The sequence below is a fragment of the Lytechinus pictus genome, chromosome 5, assembly GCF_037042905.1.
Source record: "Lytechinus pictus isolate F3 Inbred chromosome 5, Lp3.0, whole genome shotgun sequence".
In the NCBI taxonomy this organism is placed as follows: domain Eukaryota; kingdom Metazoa; phylum Echinodermata; class Echinoidea; order Temnopleuroida; family Toxopneustidae; genus Lytechinus; species Lytechinus pictus.
The window spans coordinates 211,035-226,084 of NC_087249.1; the positions used below are offsets into that span (position 1 = coordinate 211,035).

At 35.5% G+C, this 15,050-nt stretch overlaps 1 protein-coding gene across 5 annotated transcripts in view; it reads left to right on the forward strand.

Annotated features, from left to right (window-relative positions):
• The window catches only part of LOC129261976 (peptidyl-glycine alpha-amidating monooxygenase B-like), a 63,685-nt gene that overhangs the window by 25,442 nt on the left and 23,193 nt on the right, over positions 1–15,050 (forward strand). For all 5 annotated transcript variants that reach the window (XR_010293576.1, XM_064099566.1, XM_064099565.1 and 2 more), the window contains exons 6-12: positions 2,129–2,215; positions 8,328–8,376; positions 9,131–9,198; positions 10,526–10,686; positions 11,968–12,068; positions 12,789–13,234; positions 14,106–14,235. Coding sequence is in view for 4 of the 5 variants with exons in the window: in XM_064099566.1 (XP_063955636.1) it covers positions 2,129–2,215; positions 8,328–8,376; positions 9,131–9,198; positions 10,526–10,686; positions 11,968–12,068; positions 12,789–13,234; positions 14,106–14,235 (1,042 nt within the window). In the remaining variant the exon portion in view is untranslated. The remainder of the gene's footprint in view (positions 1–2,128; positions 2,216–8,327; positions 8,377–9,130; positions 9,199–10,525; positions 10,687–11,967; positions 12,069–12,788; positions 13,235–14,105; positions 14,236–15,050) is intronic.

A 15,050-nucleotide genomic window follows, 5' to 3' on the forward strand; every position in this document is an offset into this window, starting at 1 on the left:
TCCATTGTTTTCTATTATGTGATAGATCTGTACATGTGAGCGTTTTTAGCCTTGTGCTATACAGTACTTGTTTATATGGTGAAGGCACTATTACCATGTCAAGTGACATTGCTGGCCATTATTTTGATGTGCAAGTACTTTGAAGGGATCCAGGGGGTGTTTCACAAAGATTTAAGTATGACTTAAGTCGCACTTAATGCCGACGCTTACATGATATGCAATGCACAATCTTATTGATTAATACGCAGTACAGTGTGCGTCCATTTGCCATGATCTGACCAATGTGGTGATGTCTTTTATACCGCACGCAACTAGGCATTTAAGTGCGACTCTATACGTAAGTCACACTTAATTTTTTGTGAAACACCCCCCTGGGGTTAAGAGTATATTCTTTCATGAATCTTTAAATCAAATATTTCAAAATTTATAGAGAGAATTTAACAAGAATAGAATTAAAGCAAACAGATGTATGTACTGTATTATAGCTTTCTGGTCAAGACCAATGCCAGTTACATTTTTTTTTTCAGAGACACATGTACATGTATCATCTTCTACATGATGCATTATGATGGTGGGACAAGCTACATTTACTTGAAAGCTACATACATGTACATGTACATGATTTAGTAGCAGACATAGAGCTACCAAGTAGTAAAAGTTTTCAGCATTTAGTACTGAAAATATTAAGAATACTGATGGTTTCATGCAATTCTAAAGTTCAATTTTACACGGTATGAGTTGTCCTATGGTATTTCTTTAAAAATACTGATTTCTTCACCAAAATACTGATTTTCAGCTTTAAAAATCTATGGAAATGTTCATGTTCATGTTAGCAGCTGTGCAGACAGCTACACTTGCCCATGCTACATTATTAGACTGCCAGCTTATTTTCTCATTTGAGAATTCAACAAAAATTCATAATTTATTTTACGAGTTGTCTGAAAAGGCAGGGAGATTCCATACATGTATTTGTATTTTATTTATTTAATCACGGTTAAAAAGCCTGCTTTCAGCTAGAAGCTGCTTTTCAGCAAGGCCGTGGACAAATGATAATAACAAATAATATCAACATAAAATAAGCATACAAAAATAAGAACGGAAAACAAAATATATCAAAGCATGGGTAAAATACAATTGGCAAAAGTAAAATTGGAGTAAACAAAAATGAAAAATAAATAGAAGAAAATAATATACAAAGTTAAGTCAACATAGATATGTGTGGAGAGCATGCATAATGTATAGTAGTGACAAAGGAGTCCTGTTTTTTAATACATGTTCACATGCATTTGGCAGCAGTTTTCACTGAGTAGCATAGTAGTATAGCTTTGAGTATTAACTTTATCTATCCAAGGATGCACAATTTCCAATTACATGTATGCTGCCCTTAATATACATGTAATTTCATTTCAATACAATGTGCTCTTGTTTTCATCCCTCTCAATCACACATAACAGGACAAAAATCGTGAGAGAAAGAGAGGAGGGGGGGGGGGAGGAGAGAAAATAATAATACAATCTAATCTAATCCCAGAATAAAGTGCCAAAATGTATTTGCCTTTTATATCAAAGGCACTGCTGAAACTTTAAAGCCACCTGAAATGTCTCTAAATTTACATATTATAAATGTCTAATGAAAATGGGTGTGTTGAGGAGGACAACTGATCATAAGTGAAAGGGTGAAGATGCCATAGACACATGTGTACAAACTATTGTCCAACAACCATATCAATGATAACTTTCCCAAACTAAGCTCCTAATTTTAAAATCAGTGGCCTGTAATAAACTTGGGTCATGATCTATTTAAAACTGTTTTAATATTATGTGAAGCCGAAACTTCCACAAGAACATGTGCTTAAAATTGCATGTTTTCTTTGTTCAATATATATTCTTTCATCATGCTTTAACAGCGAAAAAAATACCATATATATAGACAGTATGAATGATCAGAGTATTATTACAGATGAGTTGAAAAATTAAACCTGTACTGCGAGAGATTTGTGTCACGGTTGGCTATTAAACTTTAGACTAGTGATAACCTGAGTTCAGAATACGGGCCTACACTGTATGAGTATCAGAAGTATTTTGATCACTTTTGATGTATGTATTGTTTTTGTTTCATATACATGTAGGTGTTGGTTTCTATGTGGGCGGGGAGAGTGGCATCAACTATATCATGATTCAGATGCACTATGGAGACAAACTGGATCACCTAACAGGTAACCCATCTCTCATTCCTATAGACTTTGTAAGAGATTCCTGTAGACAACTGGTTTTAGGTCATCATGATGATATCACTGGCATTATAGAAAGCCAGTGATGTCATTTTATCATTTGAATATGACTTTTTGCATTATTTCAATCATTCTTGTTTTGGATACATGTAGTAGATCCTTTCTTGATCTGATCAATCACACTCATAAACGACAGGACACTGACTAGATATTCTTCATTACACCAATATTACCAAGCCTTGTCAGCAGGGGAATACACCTACTGAGATTCCCTTCTGACTTTTCCTGTTTGCTATAAACTTGACTTGATGTAAAGCAGGTAATAATGGACCTGTGTGTCATGAGGAGTCATCAGGGATGTGTACATGTTGTACAGGAGTTGGGGTGTCGGGGCATGGGAAACACCATTTCTCTTACTTTCTCTGACAGGAGAAGGGGGGGGGGGGGGCATTGCGACTTTCCATTTCAAGATTGTGGGTATACTCACCTGCATGGGGGCATGATTTCAGCATTTTGTATGGGTGCTGTTCCTTGATACACTGTAGTATAGGCCACTGATTGGTAATCATGAAAGGGGAAGTAAAATAGAAAAATTGATCTTGACATTTTTGCTTCCAGCAGGAAGTACATATAGATCAAGTAACATGGTATTGATGTTATACTTCAGAGAAGAATATTTTACATGTACTTTTTAATGGGTATTTGACAGCAGACCAAGCCTTGAAATAAGCACCTGTGAGCCGGGGGCAATTTTTTTTTTAATTGCCCCCGGCTCACAGGCTTTTTACAGGAACCGGGGGCAATTTAAAAAATATATATATAACGGTGAACCACACCGCAAATTTGTTTATAGTAAGCGCAGCTCCTGCAATTTTTTAATTAGTACATGAATAGCATGCCAAGTATTAGGCTTATTCAAACATTTAAGAAATTAGATTTAAATGTTTAAGTGTGTTTTGACACCCTCACTCCACATCCCCTTTACAACCACACACATGGGCTTATTTATTTTTCATCTTTAATGAACCATGATCAATGAACCCCCCCCCCAAAAAAAAAAAAAAAAAATCTAAATAAATGAATAAAATAAAAATATAAAAGAGAGAGAGAGATGGAGAAAGAGAGAATTCAGAACAAATAATAATAAATTTAGAAAAAAAAAAATTTAGGTTTTTTTTCATGGTTAGAATCACGGGTGTGGGCAAGTGTTTGTGTGTGATTGTGACTGTGAGGTGCACTTGGATTGCATATAAATTATGTTAAAGAAATGAAGAAATGAAATCAATATCTAACTCAGTCTATTCAAATTCCAGCACATACATGTAGCCACAGGCTATGTACATGTATTGTAGGTTTGTGTACCTTAAGTTTTTCACAAGTTATTTGAAAACGCAGATCTGCACAGAAAATGCCCTTCATTCTGGGAGAGTCTAAATTCGGTGAAAATGTATTCATTAATAACTTAAATATTCATCACAATGAAGAAATCATAAAGTTTTTTGACGGTTTTCAAAAATTAACATGAAATCTTAACTCTATCTGAAACGGAAAATCACCATCACTTCAGGCCATTACTGATAGAATTCTCACCCAGAGCTCTGGCAGAGAACATGAGCTCAAACTGGCTAGCTAACACCACACTCAAGTGTACGGCGTCCCCTTTTTTTTTTTAGATGGAGCCTTGTTTGATGATGTATTGTCTGATATTTACCCCTCTCCAAGAAAGAAATTAAAAAGCTACAATTCACAACTATATTAAAGCTAAGTGATTTTGGATTATTAAGGCTCCGTTTTGACAAGCAAAGTCGGCGACTGTGAGGATAAAAGACTCGCACATCGTATGTGCTGTGATCAGGGATTTATCTCCTGTGCAATTCGAATGACTATATCGCAGAATTGTGATATCCCAACTGGAAATGTGTGCATTAGAAATTGCACATGGTGAAGTATGGAAAAACCGCTACCGGAAGCACGCGCGCACATGTATTACAGAAAAAAAAGACGGACGTAGCTCACTTTTTATGGTACAGAAAAAAAGACGCACTTGGCAATTTTAAACTGTGTTTATCATAAATTGAAAGTTACTTGATTTTGGCTTTTCAGATATTTAAATTACATGTATGATATGGCTTCACTGCTCACTCACGGCGGGCGCAATTACCTGGAAAATATTTGCGCCCGGTCGTCAAAATTTTGATGATTTTGGGGCTTTATGAGCGCGAATTTGCGCTCAGCGCCCGCTTATTTCAAGGCTTGCAGCAGACTTCTGTTTCTAATACTTGTACTACATGTACAATGTACATGTAGAGGTCTCAGTTTTAAACTTAGATATTTTGCTGTAATTAATATAGTCCATGCAACGGAGCGTTGTGGCCCAGTGGATTAGTCTTCGGACTTTGAAACAGAGGGTCGTGGGTTCAAATCCCAGCCATGGCGTAATTTCCTTCAGCAAGAAACTGATCCACAGTGTGCTGCACTCAACCCAGGTGAGGTAAATGGGTACCGGTAGGAAGTAATTCCTTAAAAAGCTGTGTGCTATGAACGCCTAGCTTAACCGGGTAATATACATGTAGGAGTGCCTTGAGCACCTAACAAGGTGGATATGTGCGCAATATAAATACCCTAGATATTATTATTATTATTTTGTTTGTGACTTTAGTTTCATTTTTGTTAAAGAAAATGCATTAGGAAAATTATTTTGCATGAATATATATTATATAACTATTTTTTTTTCATTCTATACACAACAAAAAAAGTAAGTCCCCCCCTAAATCAAATTGCTGTAACTTTTGAACGGAATTATTTTGAGATATGATATTTCGTAGGTGGTTTTTTACACTCATTAAGCAACTCCTGGTGTAAAATGAGATTGATCAGTTTAGTCATGCATGAGTAATTAAAGATTGAATTAAAGATGACAATTTTTTAAAGTCACAAGAGTCGTTTTTTCAGATTGTGCAAATACAAAGTTGGGCAAAAGTTGTTTTTAGGTGAATTTTATGGTGTTATGCTGTTTTACTACCCACTTTTTTCCAAAAGCATGTACAAAAATGTAAAAATGACCATACGATTGTGATTTTTTGCATGGTCAGCCCCCCCCCCCCCCACTTTGAAAACCGTTCCGCGGCCCCTGTATTGTGACGTATCATCATAGGGGTTTATGGTAGTATCCTCTACAACTTGTTAGATCACTTTAAAATTTGAAAATGTTGGTGTCTCCCCCGATTATAGGCCCCTCCCCCATTTTAAAATTCTGGATCCACCACTGATTTGTCCATACATTAAACTGATCATGAGAAATTGTTAGGAAAAGAATACATTTATGCAGTATAAAGAGTATTCATTCCTAAGTTTTCGAATGTGCTCGCTCAACCATGAAAATGTTTAAAGTTCGGAAAGTGTGTGGTGACAGAAATGATGGATGATAAAAACAACACCAATTAAAGTCACATTTGAAACCGAAATTGCCCCCAATATTCACTTTATTACCCTTTGAAATGAGTCTGTGACATTGAAAATACAAATTTTCCCACTTTGATGCGTGCTCACTCATCTTTAAATAAACAAATCGATTTCATTTTTGCACAGAACTCTGCCCATAGATTGATAAACATTACTGCCAAATGACATTGCTAAAGACAGCCTTGAAAAAAGTTCCACTATATTGAATAAGGGGTTACTTATTCTTAAACATATGCACCCATAATGTACACAAGTCTATGAGAGAGGAAGTCAAAATTTTAACAAAATAAATGAGGGTTTGTCTCATGGACGGATTTTGTTACTTCTGCCGACAGTTATTTCATGAAACTTCGCACATGGCTTCAGAGTAACACTATCCAAAAGGCGCGCACACCAAAATAACCATTCGATACGGCACAGAGTGGGGCCAAGGCATTGAACTTTCTTCTCATTTGCATAATTTTCGAATATTGTGTGCTCACTGATGCATTAAACATCGGGATTTTCATAAAAATCAAATCAAATGAACTATGCAAGGAGGTTTGTGACAGACATCCATAGTTACAAATTGCATTTTCTCCAATAACGTAAAAAAGAGCTAATCACATTCCACATGTTCATTCAAGCGTGAATGTTTAATTAAACGCCTTTAAATCATTGAAGCATGTTTAATAATTGGTCATGAAAATAACGAAAAAGTTGAGAAAAGATCATTTTCAGTTACCAAAATGAAACAATACATGCCTATGATATTTGAAAGTCATATTTTTTTTTTCAATAAATGTTCATTGAACCGTGAAACGATGAATATTGTTGAGGATACTCTTCCCAAAAATAACTGTCATCATATTCTATCATTTTTATTGATAGAAATGTGTAAAAAATCCAATTATAGCAAATTTGGATTTGTGTTTATTCAACCATGAAATTTAGCAAAAAAAGTTGTATCGTCTTTTAGAAAGTACCTTTTACACGCTTTCTGACTATTTTTCATGATGAGAATGTGGAATTAGTTCCAATAAAATGGAATCAAAGTAATGATATTTGGCTTGTGACTTTTGAAAAGTGACATTTTTGCCTTTTGACGATGCTCACTGAAGCATGACGTAAAATACGTCCATAACATTTACTCAGAGGATAGCTTATAAAATTACCTAACACGCTTATGTAAAAATATATTAAAAACTCGCATTGGTTCGGAAATTATTGATGTTTGTTTTATAAGGGGGGACTTACTTTTTTTGTTGTGCATAGATCAGCAGTGAAAGCAATCAGCTCTAATGACTTCTGCTTTATATTGGTTTACCATGGAGATGAATTTACTATGGAAGCCCCTAATTCAATTCCTAGCAAGTTTCTTTGAATTAGAAATGGCTGCATTACATATCCTTTCCCCCAAGACAGATCTGTAGGTGAGATAAAACTTATTTTCTAGCAACCAATTTCCCTTCATTGCTTTCATCTTGGAATACAGCCATCACAGTGATGCTGCAATAATTTGTACAATCTTATTCAAAAAGATTCTCTCTTATGACGGTCTCATTCATCGCTACAGGCTGCATGAGTAGGGACATACATGTACAATGGCACTCTCAACAGAACAAAACAAAAATCCTGTATACATTGAACTACATGTACATGTACATATGCATGCACTTTTAGGTACACGAAAGCCATCATAATAAACTGGATTTATGAAGCACTTTTGCCTGAGGATACAAAGTGCTGCTATAATTACCCTGGCTTTAGATCGAGCTACCATCATCAGCACTCAGTGCACGCAAGGAATTAATCCTGCTGGGTACCCATTCACCTCACCTGGGTCGAGTGCAGCACAGTGTGGGTAAATTTCTTGCTGAAGGAAAACACGTAATGGCTAGGATTCAAACCCACGGTCCTCTGTTTGAGAGGCGAGAGTCAGAACCACTAGACCCAGACCCCGCATGTACATACAGTTAAGGCCAAAAGTTTACAAAAACACATGGAATTCAGTGAAATTTGTTTGCTGGACAAACATTGTAAAATTTACTATATCTTCAGGAATATAAGTACTTCCATGACTTCCATGGGATCAAAGTACATGTAATTGCCTAAAAATGACATTTTCCTTAATGAATGACAGAGGCGTAATTCCGTACCGTTATGTGTAATTCCATTACCATGTTCTTTCAAAAACGAAAGACCAATCATATAAACTTATTGATGATATAAAAAAAAAAATCTTGCTTTCAAAATAAAGTTGACAGTGTAGTTTGCTGTAGATTTCAGAGAAACTTTTCCTAAAACTTTGTGTTGCAAAGTGACTCATTTATCTGGTGATTCTGTTACTATTGCACATATCAGTCATTCGCATCTGAACGTGTGAGAGGTTTCTAAAAAAAACTTAGTCTAGAATGTACATGAGTGGCCATGCATAGTAATAAGTACAGAAAATGGGAAAATATTGGGATATCCGGCTGCTGTGAGCAAAAATAACAGCCAAAATTCTCTGACTTTGACATGTAATTCCGTACAATGGAATTGCCCTACTAGTTTCATATATTCTAATGGTCATATTTTGTTTAAGATTAATGCATTGAATCTGTGTGAATCTATTTACTCTCAATCTTTTCTCCTCTTTCTCTTCCCTTTATAGGAACGTCTGGTGATCACTCAGGCATCTCTCTTACAATGACTCATACTCCGTAAGTAATTAACAGTATCATCTTGTCCACACTCTGCTGAAATCTTCAAATTTGATACTGAGAGGAGAAAATTGTGTGCTTGAAATGTTTGTTTGCACTTTTATGAGAGTTGATATTTGTGTACTGCTAGATACTGTCATTTGCCCTTTATGTTCCATGCTCCAAACAGACAATCCCATATGGTTTGTTGTATATGGGATAATAGCTGCACTTTAAGGGGCATTCCCTCTGTCTTGGAGCCATTCAGTAATGAATGCTTGATATTATTGAAAGTGTACTCCCTTAAGGGGCATTCCCTTACTCTTGGAGCCATTCTGTAATGAATGCTTGAAAATATCGAAAAAAATATCTGATTTCTGTAATGAATGCTAAAAAATGTCGAAAAAAGTAACTGAATCAAAATCTTGAAATCAATATCAATACTGGGAAGACAATTTTTTTAATACCCAGACATTTATAAATGATTTGAGTGTGATCCTATGAGCTTATAGCTTGAACATCTAATTTCAATAGTTAGATTTTTTTAGTACAGAGTTCAGAATATGGGTCCTTGAGACTGTGTTATAGTTTCACGCTATTTGTACATCTCCTATGTATATGATTAGAATAGGAACAGGCAATAGAATGCTCTTCAAGCCTATGATGTATTGCGCTGGCAAATACTATACATGTACATCTTTGCTATTATACCGAATCTATTCTGAAATATATCTCTCAGTGGACTTTCATTCTATTTTCTTTTTGTATGATACAGACAGCCATTCATTGGTGGAATTTACTTGCTTTGGTCTGGTGATATTAATATTCCTCCTCATTCTAAAAGTAAGTTTTCATCTGAGTGATCTATTTTTGTATTGTATAGGGTGCTATGATAAAGATTGAAATACTACTCATAAATTACAAAATTACAGGTCATAGTAAACGGCCCTTTCACCTACCGATGCTTCTTCTCAATGTCATACTTTATTCCTTTTTGTGTGGATAGTTTAATACATATAAACATTTATATTAAAGGCGCTAATACTACTGGGACGATTCCGTACGTGTCGTACGGGACATTTTGTCAACAATTTCTTAGCTGATTGCTTGAGCAATGAACAATTATAGTTAGTCAATAATAAAGTTATAGTGGGTAGTCATGTGAAAAACTGATTACCAACAAAAAATATTTGATTATGGCTGAATTAAGCCGATTTAAGGGCGAAAATGTTGTGTGTCGTACGGGACTCAGAAATGTCCTGTACGATACGCAACATTTTCACCTCTAATTCACCCATGGACAGCATATTTTTGTTGGTTGTCATTTTTCATATGTCTACCCAGTAGTACTCTATTATTACCACAAAACAAATTGAAGTTCTTCGTTTGTTTGGACAATAGGTTGAAAAATGTTGCGAAAATAGCTGATTTTTTTAGCATGGAATCGCCCTACTGTTGTTTCTAAGCACACCGTGTTCTGTTAAATACATTGGATTAAAAGAATATTTCTATAAATGATTGAAAACAAGAAGTGACAACACACTTTTAATGATCACTGGGAAGGATAGGTGACAGTGTGAGGACCTTGAAGATGGCATCATGTGTGCTAGAATGTTTCAGGGCACGGTAATTTGAAGCTTAGCAATTGATTGTAGGGCTGATATTTATGATTGACTATACACAATATTCAATGCAACCAATCCTAAAGATACGCTCAATAATCAATTTCTTTATGTCATGGGGCCCTGGTCAGACAAAGCTTAGTCCAGAGGGAATCAATGTGTCAAGAATGGCTTGATACCAAACTTTTCCTTATCAGAATGTTCTGATACCAAGGTTGTTTATTATCAATAATATTGCTGTACTTGCCTAGTATTCTAAAGAATGCCTCATAATTGTGATTCTGATCTATCGATCTTTGTAACAAAAGGATGAACACCCTTTGGCTTTAGTGTATGCAGCATTTCTTTACAGCTTTCTCAATTTCACATTGTTTCGCCTATGTAGAAGTCCAAAGACTACAAAGAGAAATGTGTTTCATAGAAGAATTTTAATTGCTGCCAAAAGTGCCCAAGACTAGGAAATTTTTGAGTTTAGATCCACAAGATCTACATTTCTGATGTTTTCCAGATCTATACTCATGTGAATATTTCTTTTGTTTTCTTTGCAGATACTCATGTTGATATTGCTTGTAAGTATGACAGTTCTGCCAACATCCATCCATTTGCCTTCAGAGCTCATGCTCATGATCGTGGTAAAGTCATCACTGGTTATCTCATACGTAATGGTGAATGGACAGTCATTGCCAAAGGAAGCCCAAAGTGGCCACAGGTATACTGTACCATCTTATCTTAATTTACTCTTTCCTTCCAAAGCATTCCTACTTACTTTCTAGGACAGATACCTGTATGCTGCATATGCACATAGTGTTGTGTTCATTAAAAAACCTTTAACATATAGATAATCTTGTGTCTTTCATATCGTCGGCGTTCATCCAAACCGTCGTATCAGTCAATTTTGGTCAAAAAAAAAAAAAAAAAAAAAAAAAAAATTGATTTTGAGATTTTTGCAGAAAATGAAAGTATAAGTCCTATTCTATTCATAACCAAATTTCTAGGGCGCAATTTATTTTAGTTTCTGAGATATGAGGGGATTTTCACGGCGATGCCGTACAAATTCTTAATAAAATGCGCAAATCATTGGAAATGTGTACAGTAGCAGAGCGATACGACGATTTGACTGACCGTGAATTCAATGTGCGTGGTCAGCCAAACTGTCGTATCGGCCATCTGCACTGCATTGACTTTGGTCATGTTTTCAAATGTTTTTTACGCCCCTAGGACGGGACGCATTATGGTATCACGCTCGGTGTCCGTCCGTCCGTCTGTTAACTTTTTCCTTGTAAACGCGATAATTTCAGTTGGACTTAACCTAAGCTCATATAATTTGGTGTGTATGATACTAGCATGGATCCCAGGAAGCCTTTTTATTTTGAGGTCAAAAGGCCAAAGGTCAAGGTCATAGTGACATATTTTCATCTTACCCTTCTGCAGTCCTTGTAAACGCGATAACTTCAGTTTAACTTAACCTAGGCTCATATAATTTGGTGTGTATGATATTAGCATGGATCCCAGGAAGCCTATTGATTTTGAGGTCAAAAGGTCAAGGTCACAGTGACATGTTTTCATCTTACCCTTCTTCAGTCCTTGTAAAGGCGTTAACTTAAGTTTAACTTAACCTAGGCTCATATAATTTGGTGTGTATGATACTAGCATAGATCCTAGCAGTTCTATTGATTTTGAGGCCAGAAGGTCAAAGGTGAAGTTGCCACCTTCTACTTTTCTTGCTTGACCAATAACTCAATTATCTGCGTTACAGACGGGTGTATTATGCGCTTGCCTTAGTGACACTCTTGTTAAGAATTACCAATAATGAATTCTAAATTGACTGATGTGACTGAAAAAATGAGATATTGATTAAAAATTCACCTGAGAGATGTGCCTAAATGTAAAGCCCAAGTTATACGTTTTTGCCTTTCTGCATCCTTTGTATATATTTGTTTTTGTTGTTTAAGATGTGTAATGATGATATTAATGTGTTTTGTTTTGTTAGGCCTTTTATCCCATTGAAGAATCCTATACTATTCAGCCTGGTGATATCCTTGCTGCTAGATGTACCTTTGACTCGGACAAAGACGTCGCTACGTATGCAGGGTAAGCTAGACAATACAAGGCCTTTAGATGCCAGTCTTCCTGCCGTGATAACTTATCCTTCATGTCTCTTTTAATAGCGTTGGGGTTTGTATTGTCCAGCACACAGTTGAGCATTAACATGTTCTAATTTCTTTAATGTCCAATAGAAATAGTAAGATTGATTATCATCCTTGAACATGGACCTGTATTGATTTAGTAAGGGTGTATAGTAATGTGTGTACCTCAATTTTGAAGGGGAATTCAACCAAAACATTTAAAAGGGAGCATTTTCTTATTTTTTATTTTTTTTAATTCAGGGTAATCCATTAATTAATCCCTTGATGGAGTTATTCAAAGACCTGATTAAAATAAACAAACCAGAAAATAGGCTTTTGCTATATATATCGTCATCATGAGCTGTTGTAAAATCCTACTACATGTACGTACAGTGGTGCTCAAAAGTTCGTGAACCCTACAAGAAAATGAACATATGTAGAGTGTTGACGTTCCGCTATGTTTTAGATATTTAATTGTGATGTCAGGTTAAAATGATTACCTTCAATTAAGTTTGTCCCTCCGGGCTTGCCGAACATTGTGATGTTGTTTTCTACATTCAACACTCAGCATGGAGAAGTGCATCGTGTGGTGGGGTTTACTAACTTTTGAGCACAACTGTATTACATTTATACTTGTCTGCAATTGACTTACTTTTTTCTTCCTTCCTTTTTTTATGATGTGCAGAGCCACACACGATGATGAAATGTGCAATCTGTATCTAATGTATTACACTGATGCAACCCGTGGTGAAGCATTCCAAGCTTGTGGAAGACCTGCTCCAAGCAGCTTCTTCTCATCTGTTCCTCCTGGTTCCAATCTCATCCCTGTCATGAAACCTGACTCTCAATCTGAACCTCATTCTCGTTACCGACCTGCTCCTGTTGATCCATGGGATCGTTATTATGATTATGATAATCAACAAGATTATGATGAAGGTCAACAGAGTTACCTACAGGATGGAAGCAATGTTGATTATGTTTCCCCTTCTCTAGAGGATGAGGATGGTGGTGATGAGGAAATACCATTAGTAACCTCTAAGCCTGTTGACATCGTTCCAGCAGATTCTACTCCGGCTGCTCCCAGTAATTCAGTTACTCAACCAATCATATCAAGCAAAATACAATCATTTAGTAAGTTGCTTCAGTTTGTAGCTATTTTGGGGTTTGTAGTTGACTGATAACTATTGTTGGTTATAATGTTTCCCAACAGCTAATGGGCCTCTTTTTGTTGTGGAAAAGTAAATGACAAGTTAAAACACAGAATTTCTGTGAATGAAGCATCTTGTTAGAGTTGTATGATTCTCGTAGTTTTAGTTTTCATTTAATCTCTATCAAAGATTCTATAATGTAAAGTTCTAATTTGAAGACAACATTTTTTAAATCAGTTATGAATTTTATCAACATAACTATTAAGACTGCTCCGGAGTAAGTTATATGTTGTTCAAAGGGCAGGAGTTGAGCCCCATCTTCTGATTTAAATGAAGCTTTTTAAGAGACATTATTTACCTCTGTCCACCAGAATAAGGGGAGTACGCGACAGTGTTGTCACTGTTTAATGTGATATCTAAAACACTGGAATGCAGTATATTCTGAAAAAAATATATAGGCCTATATATATTCAAGTTTCAAGTTTCATTTATTTCTCCTCAAGGGATCAAGATAAAAAAAAAAAAATACATAAAAAATAGACAATGTAAATACATTGCATGACATACCCGATACCAGACTCTCAACACTGGCAATACCTGTTGAATCATTATAAAAGAGAAGAAAAAGCTAATCCAAATGGGGTAGGATGGTATTGGAAAGCTTTTATTGTAAATGTGCTTACTTTTATTCTGTAATTGTACACACTGTCTAACAGGGGTGTGACAGTTCTGCTTTTTAGCTGATTTCAGCTTTTAATTTTCATTTTATAAACAGCCTTCAGCTATTTTCAGCTCTATTTATATGTGATCTCTCACACCCCTAGTGTACATGTATGTTGATTTCTATATTGCAGCTGTATCTGATATTGATGGATGGCCATCTAGTGATAATGAAGTGACCTTGGGTCAAGTGTCAGGGGTCGCTGTTGATTCATCAGGGAACGTTCACATCTTTCATCGTGCATCAAGACCATGGGATATTCAGTGAGTACCAATTTTTCAATGATCCTTGCTATGAAAACTAAAAAGTGGAAGATATTTTATTTGCCTTTTGAATGCACATATTAAAGTATGATTGCTAAGTTAACTACTATTGCAGCATTTAGACCTGCGATACTGAAGTGAATGGTATTAGTACTATTAAGTAAAAAAAAAAAAATTTAAACAAAATGGAAAGTTAGAAATAAGTCTGTACTAACCAAAAGTCAGATGTAATTTCAAAAATGTTACCTAAAAAGATAAATAAATCTTGAAAAACAGTCAAAGATTTATGTTTCCTGAAGTGAAAATAAAGATGTATTTGTATAAAGAACACATGATTAAAATAAAAGTTTTATTTTATACAATGAAATAACGTAACGTTAGTACTGCGACAGATGGTGGTAGTTCGACCATTGCTAACCACTTGCTGAGCAACCAAGCATGTGCGGAACAATATGTTTAACCCTAATAAGAGGGGGGGGGCTGATTTAGCCACCCCCCCTCGACATTTTTTGTGATAAATCCACCTCGCTCGCTGATTTTTACTTTCAATTCTCGCGCAATTTTTTAGACCAAAATTGTGACTTCCGGGTACGCAGTTTCAAAATTATGCAACATTTCATAAGTGCATGCAGGCCCAAAATAGCTCAAAACCATGAATTTTTGTACAAATCCAATGAAAATGGTGTTTTAAGCCAAAATTCACAAATGTATATTTATTTTTCCTTTTACTGATTAAAATCAATTAAGTTCTTCTTGTTTATGGTCAAAATAAAGTCCTCAACAGTTTCCATTGAAAGAACAATAAAAAACAAAAA